Source organism: Microcaecilia unicolor, chromosome 11 (genome assembly GCF_901765095.1).
Source record: "Microcaecilia unicolor chromosome 11, aMicUni1.1, whole genome shotgun sequence".
NCBI classification, from domain to species: Eukaryota; Metazoa; Chordata; class Amphibia; order Gymnophiona; family Siphonopidae; genus Microcaecilia; species Microcaecilia unicolor.
The window spans coordinates 68311282-68337164 of NC_044041.1; the positions used below are offsets into that span (position 1 = coordinate 68311282).

At 48.2% G+C, this 25883-nt stretch overlaps 1 protein-coding gene and 1 long non-coding RNA gene across 5 annotated transcripts in view; both read right to left on the reverse strand.

Annotated features, from left to right (window-relative positions):
- Positions 1-6881: 6881 nt before the first annotated feature.
- PWWP3A (PWWP domain containing 3A, DNA repair factor) overlaps positions 6882-25883 on the reverse strand; it is a 170630-nt gene continuing 151628 nt past the window's right edge. For 3 of the 4 annotated variants that reach the window (XM_030220350.1, XM_030220353.1, XM_030220352.1), the window contains 2 exons: positions 12139-12227; positions 6882-7945 (listed from right to left, as the gene is read on the reverse strand). In XM_030220350.1, coding sequence (XP_030076210.1) covers positions 7846-7945; positions 12139-12227 — 189 coding nt within the window. In that variant the 3' untranslated portion in view covers positions 6882-7845. The remainder of the gene's footprint in view (positions 7946-12138; positions 12228-25883) is intronic. The other variant, XM_030220351.1, reaches the window with a different exon arrangement.
- On the reverse strand, positions 12517-25686 carry LOC115481236. Its single transcript, XR_003943904.1, has 3 exons — positions 25597-25686; positions 21071-21072; positions 12517-12528 (listed from the first exon to the last, which is right to left on the reverse strand). It is a non-coding gene; the product is annotated as an uncharacterized LOC115481236 (long non-coding RNA).

Below are 25883 nucleotides of genomic sequence, written 5' to 3' on the forward strand. Positions count from 1 at the left end.
CCAAGAACAACTGCTTTAAATAAGTAAAAAGCAGCAAAGCACACTGCTAGAGGGCGGGCTTTTGCCCATGAAAATACTGGGAGACCAATACCTACTGAAGCTCTCCAAGAGAGATCAGTGCTAAGAAGAGCCAGAGGCTATGAAGGAGGTATTCTGTAATGCTGTCCAAAAACCATAATCTCTTATTCTCCCACTTTCTAAAAAAAGCAACATCATCAATAGAGCCAACATGCTGGAGCTCTCCACTAGCAAAGTACAACTTTAATCATGTACAGACATGCATGGGAGTTCCTAAGTGTTAGTAGGGTCAGAATGCCCCAGAGTTGATGTGATCAGAATAGTGTACAATGAATTGTCCATCAGTGGTTACAGGTAAGCAACTTTGCTTTTTCTGCAGATAAGCAGGAGATATGCAGACACATTAGTCGGTGATGTCCTAGTTGTGTACTGCCTGCCATGGTCATGAATTGAATGCAGCCTGATGATTGGAGGTGGTGCAGTTAAGAAGCAAAAAAGTTACAGAGAACCACTTGACCAAAGGTGGTGCCTTGTGCAGATGCAGGGTCTTCTAAGCAGTACTGTTTGGTGAACATACCTACTGAGCACCACATAGCTGCCTTGCAGATGTCAGAGGAATAGCTTGGAGGATAGCTATAGAAGCTGTGGCAGTTCACAGGGTGAGCTATAATCCTGGATGGAAGATCTAAAACTGACTGGTTATAACCGAAGATGATTCAGTCCGCTATACAGGATGATAATGAACACTTTGAAGCAACTAACCCTAGTTGCTGGGGTTGAAGGAGACAGAGCTGAGATTTCCCTAAGTTTCTATTTCTCCGAGACAGAAGAGAAGAGTTTGTCTGCAGTATGCAGCAGTGCTTCTGCTGCTGAGTGTGATCCAAGGAGAGGGGGGAAAACAAGAAAGAGAGAAATAAAATGGATTGGTCAATAAAGAATTCAAACACAACTTTCACGAGAAATTTTGGATGAGTACATGGCAACACTTTTATGAAAGAAATGGGTGTATGGTATAAAGGCTAACCGAATTTCAGTTTCAGTACTGAAATGGACCTAAAATTCAGGTTGCAGCTGAAAATTATACTTCTGCCCTGAAGACACCACTAGACCACCAGGGCCTTTACAAGGTAGGCCCAGGGATGGCGGAGCAGTGGGCAGCCTTGGGGGGGGGGGTGGGGGGGGGGGGGGGGGGGGGGGGGGGGGGGGGGGGGGGGGGGGGGGGAAGATGTGCTTTCTGTCAAGGAGGCGAGGCTGGCTTCCAGCTGCAGATTTGGTGTTGTTCAGCCTCTAGCATGGTAGGAAAGTGACTAGGGATTGTAACTTGCTGACTCTTTAGCCGTGATGGTTACTAGAAATATCTTCTTCCAAGTGAGATACTTGAATTAAAGTAATACCCAGGGGCTCAAAAGGTGATTTTATGAGGGTCACAAGAATGTTGCAGTCCCATGATGAGAAAGGTCCCGGGGGGGGGGGGGGGGGGGGGGGGGGGGAAGAAGGTTCATATGTACTCCCAAGGAACAGGAGATAAGTGGATGAAAGGAGATAGATATGTTGTCTATGTGGTCATGATAGACCACGATGGCTACTAGATGCAGGCAGGTTTTGAAGCCTGTTTGTGATAGATGGAGGAGATATGAGAGGATTTGTAATAATAGGCTTGAATAGGGGTTGCTTCTTGAAGATTCTGTTTTACATGTGAAGCATGTCCACTTGAAAAAGTAAAAAAACATTGAGCAAAAGTTTTATAAGCTAATAAAATCTTCTTAGACTTCTGGGTAAGCACTTGATGACTTTCAGAGCTCTGCTCAAGTGCTATGCTGTTGGAGTTTGCAGAATGGTGTGAAGAAGTGAACCTTACTGCTGGGTCAGGAGAATTAGATGAAGTTGGAGCTGAACTGGATAGTCCACTTTGCCTGGGCCAATGAGGAACTATGAGGATAAGCTGGTTCCCTGTCCTGGCCAGGAGGAGGTGCACAGAAGGCCCTAGGTTTCATAGGTTAATAAAGGAATCGTGTGCTAATCTGCAAAGATCCAGATGGATGGAGCAGTAGAAGACAGTGTATTTGGTTACTAAAGAACACTCTACTAGAGAGAATATCCATCTGCCCCCGGTAACATGTGGGTCCAGTTTGTAACTTAGTGAGTCAACCATCATTCTGTGTTTGCCTCGAAGGTATATAGCCTGAATTTGAACAGGACTGGTTAAGGAAAGGTACCAGATGTATAGGGCTTCTCTAAACAGCGTGTATGATCCTGCTTCCCCTTGCTTGGGTACATAACCACTCGGTTGTTCATCTGGATGAGAAGTGATGTGTACCTTATCCAAGGAGTGAAGGTTCAATGGGCTCTGAAGACGGCTCAGTGTTCTAATAGGTTGATGTGAAAATGAGACTCCTATATGGACCATAGCCTTCAAGTCTTCAGGGCAAGAAGGTGAATTCCTCATCCCAAAGGGAAAGGGTCTGTCATGAAGGCAAGTTGTACAGGTGGATAGAAAGGGGCCTGGTAACATCTAGAGAGCTTCTTCAACAATAAGGAAACTGGAATTTTCATTAAAGGTTGAGCACATTGATTCCCATTGCCTCTTGAGGTGTTATTGGAGACCTCACATGCATAGTCTGATATGCAGGAATACATATACTGCCATCAACATGTGGCTCAAGAGTTGCAGGATGGATCTGACCAATGCCTGATTGGTCTGACAAAGGCCTTATGCAAGACTAAGGTTGTACATCAGTCCTGTGAGAACACCGCTGTGGCAGTGGGTGTAAGTAAAACCACTCCAATGAAGGTCAACAATTTGTTTTGGACTGAGGTTATAATTGACAAGGAATCCCTGCAACTGAAAGATTGATGGTGTGGGGTATGGTCCATAAGGCTAGATCTTTGGTCATTGCCAAAACCAGTCAGTACAAAATGCTCCTGTTTCTGCAGGTAGGGTGCAACCACTACTAGACACTTAGTGACAACCCCGAGGGTAGAGGAGAGGTTGAATGGGAGGGATTCTGCACTGAAAGTGATGATGGTGGAACATAAGATATTGCCAGTGCGGTGAGTGTATGGAGATATAGACATAAGGTTTTAGGGCCAACAAGAACAGCCAAGCATTTTGATGAGTGGTAGAATTGTGGCCAGGGAGTTATTTTGAACTAGTTATTGAAGGTCGATGAGGAGCCAGAGGTCCCCCCCCCCCCCCCCCCACAACCTTTCTTGGGAATAAGAAGTTAAAGTAGAACTCTTGGTCTCTAGTCTGGTGGCACTTCCTCTATTGTCTTGCTCTGTAGAAGTACATCTACCTCCGCTTGCAGGATTGTTGTGTGGTGGTATGGAAAGCACATTGAATCCTTGGGAAGATGCCTCAGTGGTTGATGAGACAAGTTCAGTGTGTACCCCTGGGATACAATGGATGGAGAAAAATTGCATAAAAAATATAAGCAGAGTGCTTGAAATTTAAAGTTTTATGTAGGTTTTTTGTTGTTGCCGATGACATAATTGTTCCCCAAGTCATTAAGTCAATAACATTGATGGGGACCCTGAGGCTTTTTCCTTCCACAATTTAAAAGTAAAAAGAGAGAAAAGACAGGAACACTATACATTTGTATTTTGTACTTTTGTAGACATACAATGGAGAAAACCCATTGATCTGTCCTGATCACCTGCCAGGCCTTGAACAAGTAAAGATGGCACCCTCTTAGGGGATGGCATTATAAAAAAAAAATTGCTGGGGGAAGAGGGTTCCTTTCGCTCTCATGCGTTCGACACTGAGGTGGAGTTATAGAATATGGTTGAAAAGCACCTATCAGCATAGAACTGCTGGAAGAACTGCCTCTTGTAAGGCTTCTTACTCGATCTTCTGTACTGTGAGGGCTATCAGATGGTTGAGAGGATAGCTTGTGAAGTGTAGAGCAATTGACCAATCTGTGACACCATATCTTTGACCTCATCTCCAAAAGAAGCGCTCCCTCAGACAAGGAGCATCTGCTAAGTGATCATCTCAGAGGCTGGATGCTCCAATGGTAACTGCAGCACTTTTAGATGCAATGTCATATGTAGAGCATATGAAATGGCAAGTCATTTCCTGAAGGGTTACCACGAGACGAAATGAAGCTTCCTGAGTGCCTGAAGCATCCTTTAGTTGGAGTACAGAATGTTGGGAATGAAGATTTGACACTTATGTGTGATGATTCCAAAGGCAAGCAAGGAGTCCTAGTAGGCTTTCCTTACCACTGAGTCAAGCAGCCGGGGATACTTTTCCTGGTGAGTAATTGGGCTAGGTTCAGGAAGACCGATTTATTGTAGACTGATTCAGATACCACAGATTGGTGGGGTAACTGTGGGTGGGCGGGTATAACCAGACACTGCCTGAACCTTGTAGAGTTCCAAATTACTGGAGGTTTCAGTTTTCAACAAAGGTGATTGTCATATGCTAAAGCTGGAGTTTCTGGAGGACTTATTACTATTAACGGCCTCTTATAATCATCCCAATTACTCAGTCCTAAACCTTCTGTTGACAGCTAGGCATGAAATGCTTTTATTCAAATATGTTGATAGACCGGGAGTGTTAAAACCTCCTTAGTAGCACTGCAGGATTTGAGGATGGAATAAAAGTCTTGTCTGTTTGCAGGTGTCTAGCTGGCAGACAGTTGAACTTTGGTCAAATTCTGAAGGAATCAAGGGTAGGAGTATGCTTTGTTAGGTCCTGCTGTGGTATCTTCCATTGGTGGTAGTGAGAAGGGGGTCTTCCAACATCTAGAGCACAGTCCATTATCTCCAGCTTGTCACTGCTGTCAGCACAGGAATAGTGAGTGGACACTGTGGACCAAGCCCCTTCATCCTTTTGTGGAAGAAGAGGAGGCAGTAGTTCTGGAGTGGTGAGACCACAGTGATGTTGAGGGTCTGTGCTGATCCTGGTATATATGAGGACTACTGCAGGAAGGTGATAATATCCATTACAAGTCTTTGGAAGAATTGTAAGATGACTGCATCAGAATCTTTTGGGGGGGGGGGGGGGGGGGGGGATGGCATTTGAAACATACCTGTCTTGACCCCTGTTCCTTGTTGGAGAATTTCTGAGCAGAGAAGAGGCTTTCTGTGATGAAGCCTTAAAGGGAGATCCACCAGATTCTCTGTGAATAAGTGAATTGCGGCTGCTTTCTCAGGAGGAATTGGGAACCTTTGCTTTCACTGTGGCTTAGTTTCCATTTTAGAAGAATCTTGGGCTGTTGTGTGAAGAGTGGCCTTGTGGGTGTTGGAAACTTTACTTTTGTTTTTAAAGGCTGTGCCATCACCTTGCAGGTGCTCCTCCCTTATTGATACCTCTGGGGACCTTTGACCATGGCAGAGCAATGGTCAGCCCTAAGATCTGGGTAGCATTATGATGACCTATTGGGTCCAGAGCAAGAGTCAGCCATGTCAGCAGAGAAGTGCTGGCAGATTTTCATGTCTCTGCCAGAGCCAAGGTTGGGTATGGGAGATGGGGTGGGGATAATGGCATGGGAAGTACTGAAGTGGTGATGATCTGAGGGGAGCTGGGAGAGTCCCATTGACCAGTTGCCTGTTGGCACCAATAAGGCTAAGCTGTTTGAGAGATTTGGCTCTTTGGCTTGCCCAGATTTTTTTTTTTTTTTACCATAATGACCTGCTGACAGGAGAAGGAGAGAGCTGAGACCAGCTGTGGTGCACAAATGAGGTAAATGAACTCCCAAGCATGCCTGTACACATTTGAAGTTGTAATTTGCTAGGGGAGAGCTCTGCACGTTAGCTCTATCATTTAAGTCACCAACTAGTGTGCTCACATATCCCTATCCCCTGCATATCTGTGGAGAAATAAGATCATACTTACAGAATTGCAACACTTTTAAAGCTTTAAAGAACAAAGATGGTAAAAAAGGGACTGAGGTAGATTTCAGTTTCATATGGACAGAAAAATGGAACAGTAGCCATATTTCTATAAAAATACAGTGAAACAATATACAAACCATATTGTAAATTGTCTTAGGTGACGCTATGCTTTATCCATAATGGAATGATATACTAACTCGTGCCATCAAGAACAGGAATGCTGAATTCAGCCACAACTGAAAGGCTTCTCAGAATAAACTGCCTAATATAAAGATTTTCACACTTCTGCTTTGTTCTTGCAGCTCTGAAAATGACATTATATATTCTACAGCAAACCTGCATCAATTAAAAATCACCCCCCGCTCCAAATTACTATCATTGTCTGTAATTATGTTAAAGTAGAAACTTAAAAGCTGCTCTACCACACAAGGTTTGGAAGGCACGCAGGTCGCTGCTGCAGGAGGATGTGGAGAATAGATTTCCATGCACTTATGTACTAAGGGAGACTGCATTAATATCAGTGTTGTGAAGAGGGTGTTAAGAGTAACATATCTCATCATGACTGACAGCTGGAATTGTCAAAAGTCCCCCCCCCCCCCCAAAAAAAAAACACCATCACCAAGATTTCAATCAAATAGATATAAAAATGGAGTTCGGGTCCTATTTCCTGTGCAATGTTAAAAGTTGCTTTTAAGGGCTAATATATATCTATATACATTGAATTCATAATTAATTTCAATACCTTCTGTTTTCCAGCCCGATGAGGTGATAAGGTAACACACCCTCTAATATAGGTTTATCCAACCTCAGTCCTCAATCCAGTCAGGTTTTCAGGATTTCCCCATTGAATATGCATTAGATGTATTTGCATGCACTGCCTCCATTGTATGTTAATAGATCTAATGCATATTCATTGCTGAAAACCTGACCTGGCAAGGTTGGACACCTGCTTTAATATCTTCAGACTAAGTTTCTGCTGTCAGCAATTGATGTTAATTTGTTTCCATTGGACACAAACAATCACATCTGAACAGGGGGGGTGGGGGCCTGTATGTTCTGGAAAACAAGCACTACAATATTTTTGTTTGCCCTTCACAAGGTATCATGTATCAAGGCTCAATTTTCTCTACAACAATATTAAAGTAAGAATTTAGATTTAATTTAGTGATTCTGGGGCATTCTTATCCCCTGTAGCCCTCAGACACATTCAGAGGAAGTCTGCCCGTCTCCTCTCCAGACATAATTGGTAAATTGCTCTGCAGACAGTTCAGAATAAAGTAGGAGTTGGGTCAAGTCTACAGTACATAAGGCGGGGTTCAAACAAAGCAATATTTCTCTCTCATATCCTAAGAGTACATGCATGTCTGCATCCTCCTGCTAGTCTGTGGAGAAACACTAATGAAAATTCAGAACAAGATCATCTGGCCCCAGGGTGTGCTGTAGATTTCAAAATGTACTTTGTTCCCATTGTTTTGGGTGAGTAATGGGAAGTAAAGGATTTGCTGGTATACACTAACATATTCTATACAAATATATGTCATGATATGTTTCTAAAGAGCTTATTTCAGATCCTGGGGAGTATGCGTAGGCTGTAGCTAATTTAAAAAAGTAGCCAGAGTCAGAGTTCAGCCATATTACACAAGGCACAAGAGCAGCAGTTGATGACAGAATCTGGTCGAAGGCACCTGGTTCAAACCAGAAAATACTAGAGGCAACAAATGATGAAGGAATATGGAAAGCAGGAAGATGCCGCTGCTTTTAAGGGATGGTGTGAATAAAATTCCTGCTGCATTTTTTATGCCATGGAATAAATTTATATATACCAAACCCCACCCAACTGTCCAACATAGGGGACAAGAAAATATTAAAAGAAAAGTACACATCAAACTCAGAGGAAGCCCTCTTATACCCCATAAACAAATGAGGCTACGTATTCCATACAAAGAAAACAAGCCACTTCTGGCTTTCCCTTTACATTCAAAGCACTTAGTGTTCGTCTTTTATTCCTCCAGGAACTGCTTCCATCTTCAAGATCTCGCATAATTTCTTTTCTTCTAAGATTTTCTTCTCAAATATTTCTCTTTCCCTGGATAAGATGCAAATATTAAGTTTAATTGAAAGTAATAGTATTCATCCCATGTGCAATAAGTTTAAAAGGACAATTCTTCTGAATGGAAGTCAAGAATCTATTACAAATTGCCTTCATTCTGAAGGCACAAACTGGGATTCCAAGGGAACCTTACAGAAGTAAGACAGACAAATTATCTTGGTCTTCCTGGTATCTCCAGACCAGTTGTATCCCTCCTTAATCTATGTTAGGACTGCCACTCTATCTGCTATCCTTTGACAGCTGAGGATAAGGCTCTGAACATCTAGCCCAGGCTACACTATAAGGCCACAAGAGCACCTGTTTCACAAAATATGACTTTATGGTGGCTATTCAAGCCTTCTGTAAGAACAATAAGCACAGAGTGATTCTTTAAAACCACCCCTTTGAACTTTCAACTTGGAAGGTTTATTTTGAAACAGAACATCTTGTGTATTTAAAAATACTTAGTCTGTCAATCACTTCAGGCCTTGCATGATGCAGGATTCAGAAGGGAAAATTAGGTTCTTACTGTGATAATTTTCTTTCCTTTAGTCATAGCAGATGCAGCCATTACAGATGGGTTGTGTCCATCAACCAGCAGAGGGAGATAGAGAGCACACTTTTTTCAGTGCCTTATACCAGCTTGCTCCACTGCCTCTCTTCAGTATTTGAAGCTTCCAAAGCAGTATGGCAAACCGCAATGGGAATAACATGAGCTTTCCTCATAGCGAACAATGGCCCTACAACAAAGGGCATTAACTCAGAATGGAGGGAATGAAACATCCTCCCGGAGGGCATAACTTATCCTCCACTGAGACATAACTGGAGGGAATAAACTCATCCTCCCGGAAGGAATAAACTCATCCTCCAAAACATGAAACTGGAGGGAATTAAGTCATCCTCCTTTAATTGAACAAGAATCCTGAAGACTGTTTTCCGACTTTCTCCCAAGGACGGAATCTCCAGGAAACATGAACAGAACCTGAAATAGATTTACAGCAGATAGCATCAGACAGGGAAGGATCATAGCTGCATCTGCTATGACTAAAGGAAAGAAAATTATCACGGTAAGAACCTAATTTTCCCTTCCTTGTCATCAAGCAGATGCAGCCATTACAGATGGAATCAAAGCAATCCCTAGATAGGGTGGGAACAAGCCACACCATGCGCCAGCACTTGCGCTCCAAAATGTGCGTGCCTCCTGGCAGCCACATCCAGCCTGTAATGTCGGGCAAAAGAGAGCTTAGAAGCCCATGTTGCTGCACTTCAAATCTCTTGAAGAGAGAGTGCTCCAGTTTCAGCCCAAGAAGAGGAAATTCCTCTAGTGGAATGCGCCTTAAAGGCATCAGGCGGAGGCCGGCCGGCAAGCAAATAAGCTGAAAAGATAGATTCTTTAAGCCAGAGACGTGAGAAACTCTCCTGGCTGTACCGCCGCAATGACGGAGCGCAGGGTTTCCATGTGAAAATGCCGCACTCTCAGGGATTTGTTTAATTCTTTTAAGTCCAGAATACGGCGAAAAGACCCTCCTTTTCGCGGCACCACAAAGTAGATGGAGTAGCGGCCGCAGCCATGTTCGGCGGGAGGTACCGAGGACATGGCCCCTATCTGAATCAGACCTTGTAAAGTCTCCTCTACCACCGCCCGTTTGGCGGCAGAACCGCATTGGGACTCCACAAACACGTCTCTTCCAGGGGCGTCGAATTCTATTCTGTAACCGTCTCTGATCAGGTCCAAGACCCACTGATCTGAGGAAATGTTGGCCCACTCCTCGGCAAAGAGGGAAAGACGTCCTCCGATGACAGGACTCGAGGAGAGGGCCGGCGCACCATCATTGAGAGGGTCGCCCCTGAACTCCAGGCCTTGAGCCAGTGGCTGTGGAACGTTTGTCCGAGCGAAAGGAGTTCCTCTGCTGAAAAAGGGCACGAGAAGTGAACCCAGCAGAACGCCCCGGGCGGTACCTTCGAGCTTCACGGAAGCGAGGTCTGTAAGAGGAGTGGACCGCCGCACCCTTAGAGGAAGGCCGAGGCCTATCTTCGGGCAAGCGCTGGGGTTTAGCCTCACCCAGGCACTTCACAATTTTCTCCAACTCCTCACCAAACAGGAGAAGGCCTTGAAAGGGCAACTTCACCAACCTTTGCTTTGAGGCCATGTCCGCCGCCCAATGCCGTAGCCAAAGAAGACGGCGAGCCGCCACTGCTACTGCCATGTGTTAGCCGAAGCTCTGACAATATCATAAAGGGCGTCAGCAAGAAAGGACAAGGCCGACTCCATCCTCGGAGCCACATCTGAAAAGGGCTCCGCTCCATCACCGGGCTGTTCCACTGCCTGTTGCAACCAAGCCAGGCAGGCTCTAGCAGCATAACAACTGCATGCAGACGCCCGAATAGTGAGACCTGCAATTTCAAATGACTGTTTAAGTGCTGATTCCAGTCTACGGTCTTGAATATCCTTCAGGGCAACACCTCCTTCAACAGGGAGGGTAGTTCTCTTTGTCACAGCTGTGACTAGGGCATCCACTTTAGGCATAGCAAAGCGAGCCATATGCTCCTCACTCAGAGGGTATAATTGCCCCATAGCCCTGGAAACTTTCAAAGGTCCCTCGGGGTCAGCCCATTGAGCCAAAATAAGCTCTTGGATGGAGTCATACAAAGGAAAGGCTCGAGCAGGCATTTTGGTACTAGCCATCCTAGGATTCAGAGGAGGCTATGCCACTGGCAGGGTCCTCAATAGAGAGAGAGCCTGCAGGGCATCAGAAATAAGCGCTGGCAGCTCATCACGGTGGAAAATCCTCACCGCGGAGGGATCGTCCAGATCCTGAGTCACTTCTGCACCAGACTCTGGCTCCTCAGACCATGAAGGCCTGCCAGAGTCCTCCGAATCCTCGCAGCCCGCCACGGAGGGGAAAATGGAGGTGCAGCACTTTCTGAAGGGGAATGAGCCCTTCTGCGCTTCATATTCTGCTAATTATCAGGGAATAACGCCTCAGAGGGCATACCCAGGCTAGAATCCACCGGGGGGGGGGGGGGGGGGGGGGATTAGAAGAGGCCCATGCCGGGCTTTGTGGGAGAGCTCTTTTAAGCATGTATGCTTTATGTATTAATAAGACAAAATCAGGGGAGAAAAACTCACCCTGGGCACCCGGATCTCTGCCGAGGCTAGTAGCTCCCATATCAGCCTCACTCTGAGTCCTCCCCTCGGGCTCAGGACTCTCCGTCTCAGCGGAGGTCGCGCCATGTGGTAAATTCAAAATGGCGCCCACTGCCAGCTCAGAGCGCAAAGAATCGTCGCTCGCCATGCTCGGGCTGGCTCTAACGTCTGTACAGCACGATTTACAGAGCCCCGCTGCTGATCTGCGCTTGCCACACTTGGAACAGCGCTTTACTGTCTCCGCAGCCATCGCCGAAAACGGCGGTAAAATTCAAAACGGCGGTAAAATTCAAAATGGCGGTTCGCGCCAAAATCGCCCCGATCGCGGGCCCACCCCGGAGGAGTCAGAAAACACTCTTACCTCACTGGACCGAGTATCACAGCTCCGGTCCCACAGAAAAAGGCAAGGAAAAACCTCTGTTCCAGCGTCTAAGCGCCAAAGCGCGACGCTACTTTTTTTTTTTTTTTTGTAACGCTGTGAGGAAAGCAGAGGTAAATAGAACTCCGGAGGCTCAGGTGAGTGGGGAAAGGCAGGGAAAGGGCGAACCTATGTGCCTGCATCCACTGTTGGTGGTGAAGGACAGGGAAAGCTAAGCAATGTGTCCACATCCACGGAGGTATGGGTAAGGCAGGGAAAGGGTGAACCTATGTGCCTTTTAAGTGAAGCTGCTATAGCCTCCAACACCCCTGCTAACAACTGGCAAAAGCACAGGAGCAACCTCCAGGCAGATTTTAGATGGAGCTCGAAGAAGCTGCAGCCACTCTGCTAGGGGAGATAGAGAATACTGGAGAGAGGCAGTGGAGCAAGCTGGTATGAGGCACTGAAAAAAGTGTGCTCTCTATCTCCCTCTGCTGGTTGATGGACACAACCCATCTGTAATGGCTGCATTTGCTTGATGACAAGGAAGAGGGAGATATATATATACTTGGGAGACTGCTGAGAATTTTAACAAAGTTTTGCTTCATTCTTCAGCCTGCAGCTTCTGATCACGGACCCTCCCCACCACCCTTTGCACCTATGTACCATAAGGCACTATAATACCTTTTGCTGACAGAAGGTCCTCTCATGTATTTCTCTTCTGCTCTCTCATAAGAAATTTTATCCACAGCAGAGATTGCACAAATAACAGCCTTAAAATAAACACAAAACAAAAACTAAATGAGTTCCTGTATTATTAAAAAGCATACTAATTACAACCACAAATACTGTTTCTGAAGCAGCTGCCTGCCAACAACCATACACTAAAAGTTGTATTTTTAGTTTGACTGTACAATTTGTTATAGTTTGTCTTTAAAATTGTTAATAAAATGCTTGAACATAAAAAAAAAGAAAACACCATGACCAAACACATTTGCAGTGAAGAGTGCTTGCAGCTGGTGCTAAAATGCTATAAATAAAAGTGCCAAAACCATAACACAGCAAACAGATTTTCTTCTGTTCTCACTTACTATTTTAAGTTGAAGGGATGCTTAGATGAAAAACTTGCCTAGAACAGCCACTAGCAAAGGTGATAACCAAAAAAAACACGATAGAAATCAAGCCAATTTTGGTGGCAAGGACAGAAAGGTGTCATAGCAAGAGCGACAAGAAAGCCCTGTTGCATAGCGTGATAGTACAGACACATCAAGCTCTAAGAGAGACACGTTAAAGTTTCCAAGTTTATTTAGAATTTACTAGCTCACCCTATGGGAGCCTTCAGGGCAGTTTGCAATCTAATACATAAATGTAACAAGATTCTACCGGAAAATAACTGGTTCTAGAAGTAATATAACAAAGACAGGAAGTGAAGGGGATGGGGTAGAACTACAATAATGATAGAAGAGCAGGTGGGATCGCACAAAAAGTTTTCCAGCCGCTTCAAGTTTAATACTTTCGGTATTCATACTTCTAGGAAGTCCCGTAATTCCATTTCGCGCAGTGCCTCCGGAAGACCTACCAGACGAAGGTTGTTCCGTCTGGACCGATTTTCAAGGTCCTCCACCTTCTGCTCTAATAAATGCAGTTTTTCCTGAAGTTTTTTGTTGGGTTTCGTTTTGTTGACAATGATCTTCAACATCTGATAATCTTTGCCGAAACCCCGTCAGGTCAGCTCTCAGACCTTCAAGCTTTCCATCCATTTGTTCGATCTGGTCCGAAATTTTTTGCAACTTGTCGACCGATCCTTGCAGCAGCGACGACACCTCCGCTGCTATTTCTGCTGCCCAAGCTGAGCCCACCGTTTTGCCCGCGGGAGAAGCCTCCGCCATCTTGCTCTCACCCACGTGGCTCCTCGCTCCGTCTTTCCGATTAGGTTTAGACGTCATTCTGATCGTCCCTCACTTAGTCTGCTTTATTTCTTGTTGTTGGGTCACTCCCACCTCTACTACCGATCTTCGTGGACTTTTTGCGTGATTTTAATGGTGCAGGGGGCTGGATGTTATCAGCGGGGCCCCGGAGCTCTGAGATGCGGCGTCCGTTTCTCAGCCTAGCATCACGTGGCCATGCTGTGGTTGTTTAATGAACTAAAATTGCTACAAGGCACAGTTACAGTAGTTGTGGGCAGTAAAGATATTGGAAACAATGCTAAGGGATGAAGGCTACCTTTGCAGGTTAATAACATTATTCTCAAAATGTGTAGCTAAATCCGAGCAGAGGGTAAAGTGCCCTGATGAGGCTGAAAAAGAGTGAAAGGAAGTAAGGGTTCTCAATGTCTTCTAAAGAATGGACGTGCTAGGACTTTAATAGTTTGAGCTGTATAATAAGCTTTTTATAGCTCTTGAAATAGCTGTTTTGTATGAAACAAGGAAACACAACGGTCTGGCTTGACACTGCCAGATAAATCAGAAAATATAAGTTTTCAACCACCACATTCCATTCGTGTGCAACAGAAACATTTTTGTGTTTATTCCCTCCCTCCCATACCAACCCCTCCGGACCCCCCCCCCAACCGGACCCCCCCAACCCTCCCTCCCCCCCACCAAAGTAGATTCCACTAAAAGAATATTACATACGATTATTGCAAGATATCATGAACATTTGTCATCAAACTGACTAACGACCATATGCAGGAAGGAGGGGAAAGAGGAAAGAGAGAAAAGAAAAAAAAAAAACACTTAGGTGCAGAGTCAGAGACTATTCAATATAAAGCTACGAGCTTTAGGGGATAACGACTGTATGTAGGAGTCCCAAATCTCCAAAAATGCTTTCCTTCTCTTGGGGGAGGACCCCACCACCCTTCGGTTCCTGCAATAACATGTCATATAGTCGGTTTCTCCAGTGCCAGTAATCTGGCGGCTCTGCCCTCATCCAGTTATTCAGAATAAGCTTCTTCCCTATTATACTTGCTTTCCCTATTAAACTGCTGAGCCCCTTTGTGGTGGAGGTGAAACCTTTCATACTGATCAAGTAGAACCCCCTGAGGAGTAAACTGAATCTTATGTTGCACCACAGCCTCCAAGTACTGAGCTATTTGCTTCCAAAAGGTTTGTATCGTATGACATTCACAAAGGGAGTGAAACAGCGTGCCCTCCCTCTGCTGACACTTGGCACACAACGGGTCTGGTACCCATCCTATGTAAAATATTTGGGGTTTGGCCATATATGCCCTATGCAGGATTCTATATTGACATTCCCTGAGACTGGCGTTTCCCGATAATGAAGGAATGCGTGAAACCAATTTCCGAAAGTCAATTTGTAAATTTGGCTGCTGTAGGTCCCGGCCCCATTTTGTGCAAATGGCCCTCACCTCCTTCCCTCTCCCTAGGTCCCATAGAGCCCTCTGGAGCCCTGAAACAGACACCCTTTCACCAGGCAGGGATCCATAAAATTCCCTCACTCTTCGTCCATGCCTCTCCCCCAGCTTCCTTTGGTCCAAGGAACGCACATAATATGCCAGCTGGCAGTGTGCAAATAAATGACTGAGTTATACCTACCCCCAGTGCTCCCAAACTCAAGAATTGGCCCTGGAAACTAAGGACACGCTCCAACCTTGTTATACCTAACTACGCCCAGCGGCGGAATACTTTAGTCTCTGACCCTGAGGCGAACTGAGGATTACCCTGTAATGGCAAAAGGTCGGAAGTATCTCCCACAACCCCCCAACTCCCTGTTAAATCCTTCCAAATCCCTCTAAGGGGACCTAGTAAACACACTACTACTCACCGAACTAGGCAAATCGCTCCCTGGGCATGGAAGTAGGTAATATAAGTGATACGGTTTAAAATATTCCTGTTCAACACCTCGGGGCGTATAATCCTGTCTATCTAACAACCAGTCCCCCAGGTGTCTCAGCAAGCAAGCTTGATTGTAGCGACGGAGATCTGGGAGACCCATCCCTCCCTCCGCCCATGCTCCCATCAGCAGCTTCAGAGGAAGTTTAGGTTTTGAATCTCTCCAAATATATTTCCACACCCATTTATGAATCTGCTGTAGATCCTTACATTTGAGTCTCAAAGGCAGCACCTGGAAGGTGTAGAGCTACCTTGGAAACTCCACCATTCTAAACAAATGTATTCTCCCATGCATTGTTAACGGTAGGGCCTTCCATCTACTTAATCGTCCCCTCATCGCCTCAACCAATCGGGAAATGTTAAGCTGATGCAATTCAGCGGTTGTCATAGAAATCCGTTCCCCCAAAATACTGAAGCGATCCCGAAGCCCATTTTAATGGGAAGGAACTTCCCCACATCCCTCGCACCTTGGGGCTAGCTGTTAATGCCTGAGAATAGTTAATCTGAAATCCTGCAAAGTCCCCGTATTCCTGAAAGAGTTCCAACAGCGCATCCAGCGAATGCTTTGGCTGCGTAAGGTGTACTAGGATGTCATCAGCAAAAGCGGAGCCCTTGAACGAGTATGGGCCCCAGGTCACCCCTTTCACCTCTGGGTGCTCCTCGATTTCCCTGATCAGGGGATCCAATGTCAAGACAAATAACAGGGGCTGTACTGTTATAAATAGAGAGGTTAGTAGATGAAGGATGGTGGCACCACTTTCTTTCTGCCTGATGCAGCTGTCGTTTGTGTTGCTGTAGTCTGTTAGTAAACCAAGGACTGCGGGATCTAGATTGAGCTGATGACCAACAAAATTGTAATGGAGCGACAGCATCAAGTGCCTTAGAAAGTCCAGTATTCCATATCTGGATTTGTTCAGAGAGAACTTGGCAAAAAGTTAAAGTCCAGATCAAAGTGTGATAATAAGGAAGTTGGGGTAATGGTTTTAAGATCCCTGTATACTTGTTTATTTAGGAGTGAGGTAGTTGTAACATGTGATAAACAACTGAAAAGTACAAGGGAGTGATCTGTCCATGGCAGTGGAAGAATAGAGGAAATATGTAATAAGAAGAATGAAGCTGGAATGGTCATAAGATCAAGTGTATGGCCTCCACGATGAGTAGATCTGGATAACATATTGGGCGAGATTTAAGTCAGAGGAGAAGTCAAGAAAGTCTCAAGAGACTGGAGAGCTGGGATCATTAAGATGGATATTGAAATCACCTAGGATAATGGAGTAAGGCAAATTAAGACAGAAGTCTGAGTAATGACTGTTAAAAGTGAATAGGATGCAGCTGAGGGGTAGTTTATCAGAAGAAAAGTCCCATGAGGGTAGGTATTAATGTGAAATTTGAGGGATTCAAGCATGGGGTGTGAATGAACAGAAAAGCAAATGTACTTACCTATAGCAGCTGTTCTTCGAGGACAGTAGGCTTTATATTCTCATAAGTGGGTGAAACCAACCAGCATCACCCAGTCTGGGATTCATAACAAGTATAAGTAGAGCTTTGTGGAACACGACACACATTCCACTGCACGTGCCTTCCAGCCCGCCGCTAGAACACGGTCTCCTCAGTTTAATACTACAGCAAAAATAAAGTAAAAACAACAAAGGAGACAACTCCAAGGGGAGGTGGGAGGGATGGTGAGAATAGAAAGCCTGCTGTCCTTGGAGAACACCTGCTATAGGTAAGCAGTGGCGTAGCTAGGGTAGTTGACACCCGGGGCTGGTCATTTTTTATCACCCCCCCCCCCCCCCCCCCCCGAAATCCAGTACTAGGCATACCGAGAATACAAAACACTCAGGACCTGTAGAGCAATTCTACCATACCATAAGCAGTAATTTGTACGAGTCACACAAGGAAAAGGAAAGCATCTTAAACACTACAGTGAGCACTAGAACATCAATTCACCTATTGTAAAACGAAAACAGACAGATTAGTACAGATCGTCGATCCTGCACAGTCAATGCCAACCGAAAGCCATGTCTTTTTCACAAATACAGATACACCCTAATCCACTATAGAATAAGTAATCATAAACTTTCTATTTAGACAAAAATTAAACTGACCCCCCGATGCCAGACTCTGCATACAGTGCAACACCACAGAAACAGAAAATGTCCTCTAGTCCTGTGCAAAATATAAAGACAGCAGATGTAAATTTGAAAAAACTAAAATACCAATCACCACTTTACAAATTAACAAATAGAAATAAAACAAATAATATCATTTTATTGGACTAATACATTTAGCTTTCAGAGGCCAAAACCTCCTTCCTCAGGTCAATTCAGTATAGTACTGTTACAGTGTCCTATCCTGACCTGAGGAAAGGGGTTTTGTTCTCCGAAAGTAAAATGTATTAAAATTAGTCCAATAAAAAGATTACCTTATTTACATGTTCTATTATAAACATTTATTAACACAGCTACAATACTACTTTATCCTAAAACAAAAAAATAAAAATATATTTCCATATCATCAAGCTGATCAATCCATAGACTGGTGGGTTGTGTCCATCTACCAGCAGGTGGAGATAGAGAGCAATCCTTTTGCCTCCCTATATGTGGTCATGTGCTGCCGGAAACTCCTCAGTATGTTCTCTATCTCAGCAGGTGGTGGTCACACACAGCAGCAGCTCTGGCTAGGCCTCCAAGCCTAATTTTTAGGTTTTGTTGAGTGCCTGGGGTTGAGGGCTCTTCTTGAGCAAGTGCAAACCTGGTGGCGCCAGGTCCCTCCTTTTCTCCCCCCTCCCGCTGGCTCCGTAAAAAAAAAAATAAAAATTTTTTGAACGTCCTTAAAGGCGTTTATTTCGTCGTTTATTTAAACGTTTATTGCAGCTACTCACTGGGACACCAGGTCGTTACAGCTCGGAGTGGAAAGCAGGTAATTTTTACCTTTTTATAGCGGGCAGGGGGTTCCCCGATTGATCTCCACGTGGCATATGGCGTCGGAGGGCGAGGGCGCAAAGAGTCGCTCCCCGGATCGCTTAGGCGCTTCTAGAGGGGATGCGGGGGTCTTAAAGTCTGATTCGCCCTTGTTGGGTGACAGTTTCGTGACCGATGAGTGTCCCGGTCCTTCCTCCGGCGTGGCGGTTTTTCCCGCCATAAACGCCCATCCTCCGCTGCTCGCCTCCGCCATCTTGGCCGGCCACGCGGCTCGGACGGCTTCTTCGTGGGCCGCCCTTGAGGGAGACATTAATGCCATGGACGCCCTTAATTTGGGCGACGGCACCAAAGCGGCTAAAGTTAAGCGCCGTTTTTCCCGCGCGGCTCCTTCGCGGAGTGTCGCGCCGGACACCATTTTGGATGCGCAGCATGTCTCTCCCCCGCTCTTGCGAGCGCCGGTTGAGGGTGCGTCTAGGGCTGTAGCCCAGGCTGCGGAAGTGCACAGTCTGGGGGGTTTCTCCCCCGAGTTTGTTTTGCTGCTGCATCAGGCCTTCCTTATGCAAAACGCTGCCCCTGCTCCCTCGTTTGGTAAAGAGGTTGAGGTCCCCGGAGGTAAACGCCCTCGGGTTGATTCCCAGGCCTTGGAGGACCTTGTCTCCTCCGATGTAGATGAGGGCAGCGTATCTGAGTTCTCCCAACGGTCCTTTGCGGATTCCTTGGAGGAGACGGATCCCCGCTCGGTTGGAGCGGATGACCCCTCTGCAGCGCGGCTTTTTAGCTCAGAGGATTTGCCCAACCTGTTAGTGCAGGCCATGGGCATTTTGAAGATTTCCTCTCCGGAGGACGTCTCTCCCTCAGCCCCTGTTGGCTCTGCCATTATGCTGGGGACGAAACGCCCGCCTAGAACCTTCCACGTGCATGATGCCATGCACACCTTAATTGCGGCTCAATGGGATGTCCCGGAAGCGAGCCTCAAAGTGGCTAGGGCTATGTCCCGCCTCTATCCTTTGCCTGAAAGTGAACGTGAGGCCTATCTGTGGCCTACCGTGGATTCTTTAATCACTGCGGTGACTAAGAAAACGGCTTTGCCGGTGGAAGGTGGCACGGCCCTAAAGGACGCCCAAGACAGAAGATTGGAGGCGGCCTTAAGGTCGTCCTTTGAGGCGACTGCTTTAAGTTTGCAGGCCTCGGTTTGCGGTTCCTATGTGGCCAGGGCGTGCCTGACTATGGTGCAGCGGGCTTCCCCCTCGGATCATTCCTTGAGGGCTGATTGGCCGGCCCTGGAATCGGGCTTAGCCTATTTGGCAGACTTGCTGTATGATGTCTTGAGAGCCTCAGCTAAAGGCATGGCTCAGACAGTCTCTGCACGGCGGAGGCTTTGGCTGAAACATTGGTCTGCTGACCACGCCTCTAAATCCCGCCTGGCTAGATTGCCTTTTAAAGGCAAGCTGCTCTTTGGGGTCGAGCTGGACAAAATCGTGACCGATCTCGGCACGTCTAAGGGCAAGAAGTTACCAGAGGTCAGGGCTCGGGCTAGTACTCGTTCCGATACCTCCAGAGGACGGTTTCAGGAAGCCCGTCGGTACCGCCCGGGCAGGTCGGGCTCCTCTGCCCCCTCTTCCTTCAAGAGGACTTTCTCCCCCAAGCAGCATTCCTTTCGCAGAGACCGCCGTCCCGGAGGTGCTCCCTCCGGTCCTCCCCCAGGGTCTCGTACCCAATGACGGGGCCTTGGTCCACGCCCCAGTGCAGATTGGAGGACGGTTGTCCTCGTTTCTGGGCGAGTGGACCACAATAACTTCAGACGCTTGGGTGCTGGAAGTCATCAGAGATGGCTACAAGCTAGAGTTCTGCCGACCCTTAAGAGACGGGTTTGTACTCTCTCCCTGCAAGTCTCCGGTCAAAGCTGTGGCAGTGCAGCAGACCTTGGACAACCTGATCCGCCTGGGTGCGGTCGTTCCGGTGCCAGAAAATCAGATTGGCAAGGGACGTTACTCCATTTACTTTGTGGTACCAAAGAAAGGAGGTTCTGTCCGGCCTAACCTTGACCTCAAAGGGGTCAATCGGGCCTTGAAAGTGCGGCACTTTCGCATGGAGACTCTCCGCTCTGTTATAGCGGCAGTGAAGGCAGGAGAGTTCTTGGCTTCCTTGGACATCAAGGAAGCGTACCTGCATATTCCCATCTGGCCTCCTCATCAACGCTTCCTGCGTTTTGCAGTCCTGGGACGACACTTCCAGTTCAGAGCTCTCCCTTTCGGGTTGGCTACTGCTCCGCGGACCTTTTCCAAAGTAATGGTGGTCATCGCGGCCTTCCTGCGAAAGGAAGGAGTACAAGTCCATCCTTATCTGGACGACTGGTTGATCCGAGCCCCCTCTTATGCAGAGTGCGGCAAAGCTGTGAACCGGGTGGTTGCTCTTTTGAGCTCCCTGGGGTGGATCATCAACTGGGAGAAGAGCCAGCTGCGCCCGACTCAGTCCCTGGAGTATCTGGGAGTTCGATTCGACACCCAAGTGGGCAGAGTGTTCCTGCCAGACAATCGGATTGTCAAACTTCAGGCTCAGGTGGACCAGTTCCTAGTAGCCTCTCCTCTTCGGGCTTGGGACTATGTGCAGCTGTTGGGCTCTATGACGGCCACGATGGAAGTAGTGCCCTGGGCCAGGGCTCATATGAGACCACTACAACACTCTCTGTTGCAGCGCTGGACTCCGATGTCGGAGGATTATGCTGTGCGCCTTCCCTTGGACCCAGCAGTGCGCAAGGCGCTGAGCTGGTGGCTGCAGACAGACAAGTTGTCTGCAGGAATGCCTCTGGTGACCCCAGAGTGGATTGTCGTCACGACGGACGCCTCTTTGACGGGCTGGGGAGCCCACTGCTTGGGAAGGACAACGCAGGGGCTCTGGTCTCCTGCAGAGGCAAAGTGGTCTATCAACCTCCTGGAACTCAGAGCCATTCGGTTGACGCTTTTGAAGTTCATCCCGGTACTGGCGTTGAAGCCAGTACGGGTACTGTCGGACAATGCCACTGCTGTGGCCTATGTCAACCGCCAGGGAGGTACCAAGAGCGCCCCTCTAGCCAAGGAGGCCATGAATCTATGCCAGTGGGCGGAAGCGAACCTGGAACAGCTGTCAGCGGCCCACATTGCCGGAGTCATGAATGTCAAGGCGGACTTTCTCAGTCGCCATACCTTGGAGCCCGGAGAGTGGCAGCTATCTGCTCAGGCGTTCTTGGACATCACGAAGCGCTGGGGCCAGCCGAGCCTAGATCTGATGGCGTCATCGGCCAATTGCCAAGTGCCGCGCTTTTTCAGCAGAGGACGGGACCCTCGATCCCTGGGAGTAGATGCTCTTCTCCAACAGTGGCCGACACAAGAGCTTCTCTATGTGTTCCCGCCCTGGCCCATGTTGGGCAGGGTGCTAGACCGGGTGGCAAAGCATCTGGGCCGGATAATCCTGGTGGGTCCGGACTGGCCCAGACGTCCCTGGTATGCGGATTTGATCAGGCTCTCAGTCGACGATCCTCTGCGACTGCCTGTGGAGCAGGGCCTGTTACATCAGGGTCCCGTGGTGATGGAGGATCCCTCCCCCTTTGGTCTTACGGCCTGGCTATTGAGCGGCAGCGTCTGAGAAAGAAGGGCTTCTCAGACAAGGTCATCGCCACTATGCTGAGAGCGAGGAAGCGCTCTACTTCTACTGCTTACGCCAGGGTTTGGCGTACCTTTGCAGCGTGGTGTGAAGCAGGCTCACTTTCTCCCTTCACTGCTCCAATTTCTTCAGTGTTGGCGTTCCTGCAAGAAGGTCTGGAGAAAGGCCTGTCGCTCAGTTCCCTTAAAGTCCAGGTAGCGGCTCTGACTTGCTTCAGGGGCCGCCTGAAGGGTGTTTCCCTGGCTTCACAGCCAGATGTGGTGCGCTTTCTTAAGGGAGTTAATCACCTGCGCCCTCCTCTGCACTCTGTGGTGCCTGCATGGAATCTCAATCTGGTGCTAAGAGCATTGCAGAAGCCGCCTTTTGAACCCTTGTCAAGGGCATCTCTGAAAGACCTGACGTTGAAAGCAGTCTTTTAGGTGGCTATCACTTCAGCCAGAAGAGTGTCTGAGCTCCGGGCGCTCTCATGTCGAGAGCCTTTTCTGCAGTTCACTGAGGCAGGAGTGACTATTCGCACAGTGCCTTCCTTCCTGCCCAAGATTGTTTCTCGCTTCCATGTGAATCAGCAGCTCTGTCTCCCTTCCTTTCGTAGGGAGGACTACCCAGAGGAATACTCTGCTCTCAGATGTCTGGATGTGAGACGAGTCATCATCAGATACTTGGAAGTGACCAATGATTTCCGGAAATCGGATCATCTGTTTGTCCTGTTTGCAGGTCCTCGTAGGGGTCTGCAGGCTGCTAAGCCTACAGTGGCAAGATGGGTCAAGGAAGCCATTGCAGCGGCTTATGTGGCTGCGGGGAAGGTGCCACCTATCCAGCTGAAGGCTCTCTCCACAAGAGCTCAGGCGGCCTCGATGGCAGAGGCCGGTTCCGTCTCCTTGGAAGAGATATGCAAGGCGGCAACTTGGGCTTCGGCCCATACATTCTCCAAGCATTACCGCTTGACTGTGGCTGCTCGGGCGGAGGCCCGGTTTGGAGCTTCAGTGTTGCGGTCAGGGATTTCTATGTCCCGCCCTGGGTGAGTACTGCTTCGGTACATCCCACCAGTCTATGGATTGATCAGCTTGATGATATGGAAGGTAAAATTATGTATCATACCTGATAATTTTCTTTCCATTAATCACAGCTGATCAATCCATAGTCCCTCCCAGATATCTGTACTGTTTATATTCTGGTTGCATTTCAGATTCAAGTTTAGTCTTCAGTTCCTGTTCAGGAAGACTTCGTGTTCAAGTTATTTTTTCACTTGGATTCTTCAAGAGTTGAGACGAGTTTGTGTTACAGTGAGCTGCTGCATTCCTCTCCCCTCCGTTTTACGGGGCTGGATTGAGATTTAAATTCTGCCGGCACTCCCTCCCGCTTCGTGCGGCTGTAGGGCAGCTTTGTACCCCTCCCGCTTCGGCGGTGTTAGGGTCAGTCAGCTCCTCCCGCGGTTGCAGGATAAGCCAGATCCCCCCGCATCGGCGGGTGTGGTGTCCCTCCCCCGCTCCGCGGGGATGAGCTGGACGGATTCCCCTCCCCCACTTGTGTAGGGATGAGCTGGGTTAATTCCCCTCCCCCGTTTCGGCGGTGGTGAGCTGGGCAGAGTGTCCCTTTGTGGGTGTATAAGTGCTGAGTCCTGCGGATGGAGCTTTGATATCGACATACTGAGGAGTTTCCGGCAGCACATGACCACATATAGGGAGGCAAAAGGATTGCTCTCTATCTCCACCTGCTGGTAGATGGACACAACCCACCAGTCTATGGATTGATCAGCTATGATTAATGGAAAGAAAATTATCAGGTATGATACATAATTTTACCATTTACAGTTCGTTGTCTCTGGTTTCTGCTTTCCTCATCTTTTCACTGTCTTCCTTCTATCCAGCATCTGTCTTCGCTCTCTCTCTGCCATCCAGTGTCTGCCCTCTCTCTCTGCCCCTTCCATCCATCGTCTGCCCTCTCTCCCTTCCATCCACTTCTGCCCCTTCCATGCACCATCTGCCCCAGTCTGCCATCTCTCTCTCCCCCTTCCATCAACATCTGCCCTCTATCTCTGCCCCTTCCATCCACCATTTGCCCCAGTCTGCCCTCTTTCTCTCTCCCCTTCCACCCACCATCTGCCCTTTCTCTCTGCCCCTTTAATCCGTCTGCCCTCCCTCTACCATCCATCCAGGGTCTGCCCTCCCTCACACTCCCCCCTTCTATCCCTTCTCTTTCTGCCCCCTCTTTTCAGCCCCCAGTTCCAGCCCCCTTATTCCACCTGCCCCTAGTTCCAGCCCCAGCCCACATCTCCCACCTGCCCCCCTTTTCAGCCCCACTATCCCACCAGTCCCCAGCCCTTTTCTCCCATCAGTCCTGAGCTTCAGCCCCCAGCCACTTCTCCCTGTCCTCTTTTCAGGCCCTAGTTTCAACCCCAGCCCTTTTCTCTCACCAGTCCCGAGCTTCAGCCCCAGCCAGTTCTCCCTGTCCCCTTTAAAGCCCCTAGTCCCCACAGTTTCAGCCCCCTTCATCCACCACATGCCTTGCATCCCCCCTTTTCAGCCCCAGAACCATTCTCCCACCTGCCCCAGGCATGGACCCATTTTCCCTCCTGCCCCCCTTGTCAGATCCCAGTTCCAGCTTCAGACCCCTTCTCCCATCTGAGCACTCCCCTCCCCCCTCTGAGCACCCCCACCCTCCCCAATCCCCTTCTCCCCTCTCTGAGCACCCATCTGAGCTCCCCCACCCTCCCTAATCCCCTTTAAGCACCCCTCTGAGCTCCCCCACCCCCCCCCCAAGCCCACCTCCTTGATGCTCTCCCACTCTCCCTAATCCCCTTTAAGCACCCCTCTGAGCTCCCCCACCCTTCCCCAATCCCCTTCTCCCCTCTCTGAGCTCCCCACCCTCCCTAATCCCCTTTAAGCACCCCTCTGAGCTCTCCCACCCTTCCCCAATCCCCTTCTGCCCTCTCTGAGCTCCCCCACCCTCCCTAATCCCCTTTAAGCACCCCTGAGCTCCCCCACCCTTCCCCAATCCCCTTCTCCCCTCTCTGAGCTCCCCCACCCTCCCTAATCCCCTTTAAGCACCCCTCTGAGCTCCCCTACCCCTCCCCAATCTCTTTCTCCCCTCTGAGTCCCCCCCCCCGACCCGACAGCTGAGATCCGTTCTCCTGCTGCTCCTACCCTGTCCTGCCTTTAAAAAATTTTTTTCGAAGACCCGGAGAGTGGCAGGCAGCGCGCCTCGCGTCTGCCCTGCTAGTAAAGAAGATCTCGTAGACGCCGTCGTCCTTCCCACACTGAGTCCCGCCCGACCTCGCGGTAATAGGAAGTTGCATCAGAGGGGGGCGGGACTCAATGTGGGAAGGGCGACGACGTCAGCGAGATCTTCTTTACTAGCCGGGCAGACGCGAGACGCGCTGCCTGCCACTCTCCGGCGCTTCGAAAATTTTTTAAAGGTGGAGCAGCGGGAGCGGAGCACCCCCCCCACCCGATGACACCCGGGGCGGACCGCCCCCATTGCCCCACCCTTGCTACGCCACTGTAGGTAAGTACCTTAATTTTCTCCGAGGACAACCGGGCTAATTTATTCTCATAAGTGGGGAATCCCTAGCATCCAGACTCACCAAAAACAACACTGATCAACTGGGCCTCGCAACGGCGAGGACATAACACAGATTAACCTAAAACTATATACAATCTGAATGAGAGTGCAGCCTGGAACAGAATAAAATGGCCTAGGAGAGTACAGTTCGATCCTAGACCCCAAACTACACTGTCTGCCCGAACAGACTGTTGCACTGGGTATCCTGCTCAAGGAAGTAGTGTGATGTGAATGTGTAGACTGAAGACCACATCACAGCCTTGTAAATTTCTTCAATGGAGGCCGACCTCAAGTGGGCTACCAACACAGCCATGGTTCCGACACTATGAGCTGTGGCATGACCCTCTAGGGCCAGGTATGGAAGAAAGTGGGATGTTTGACCACAGAAATACAAGACCTGGAGAGATGGATCTTAAAAATACTTGTTTATTGATGAATAAAAGACTCGACAAAA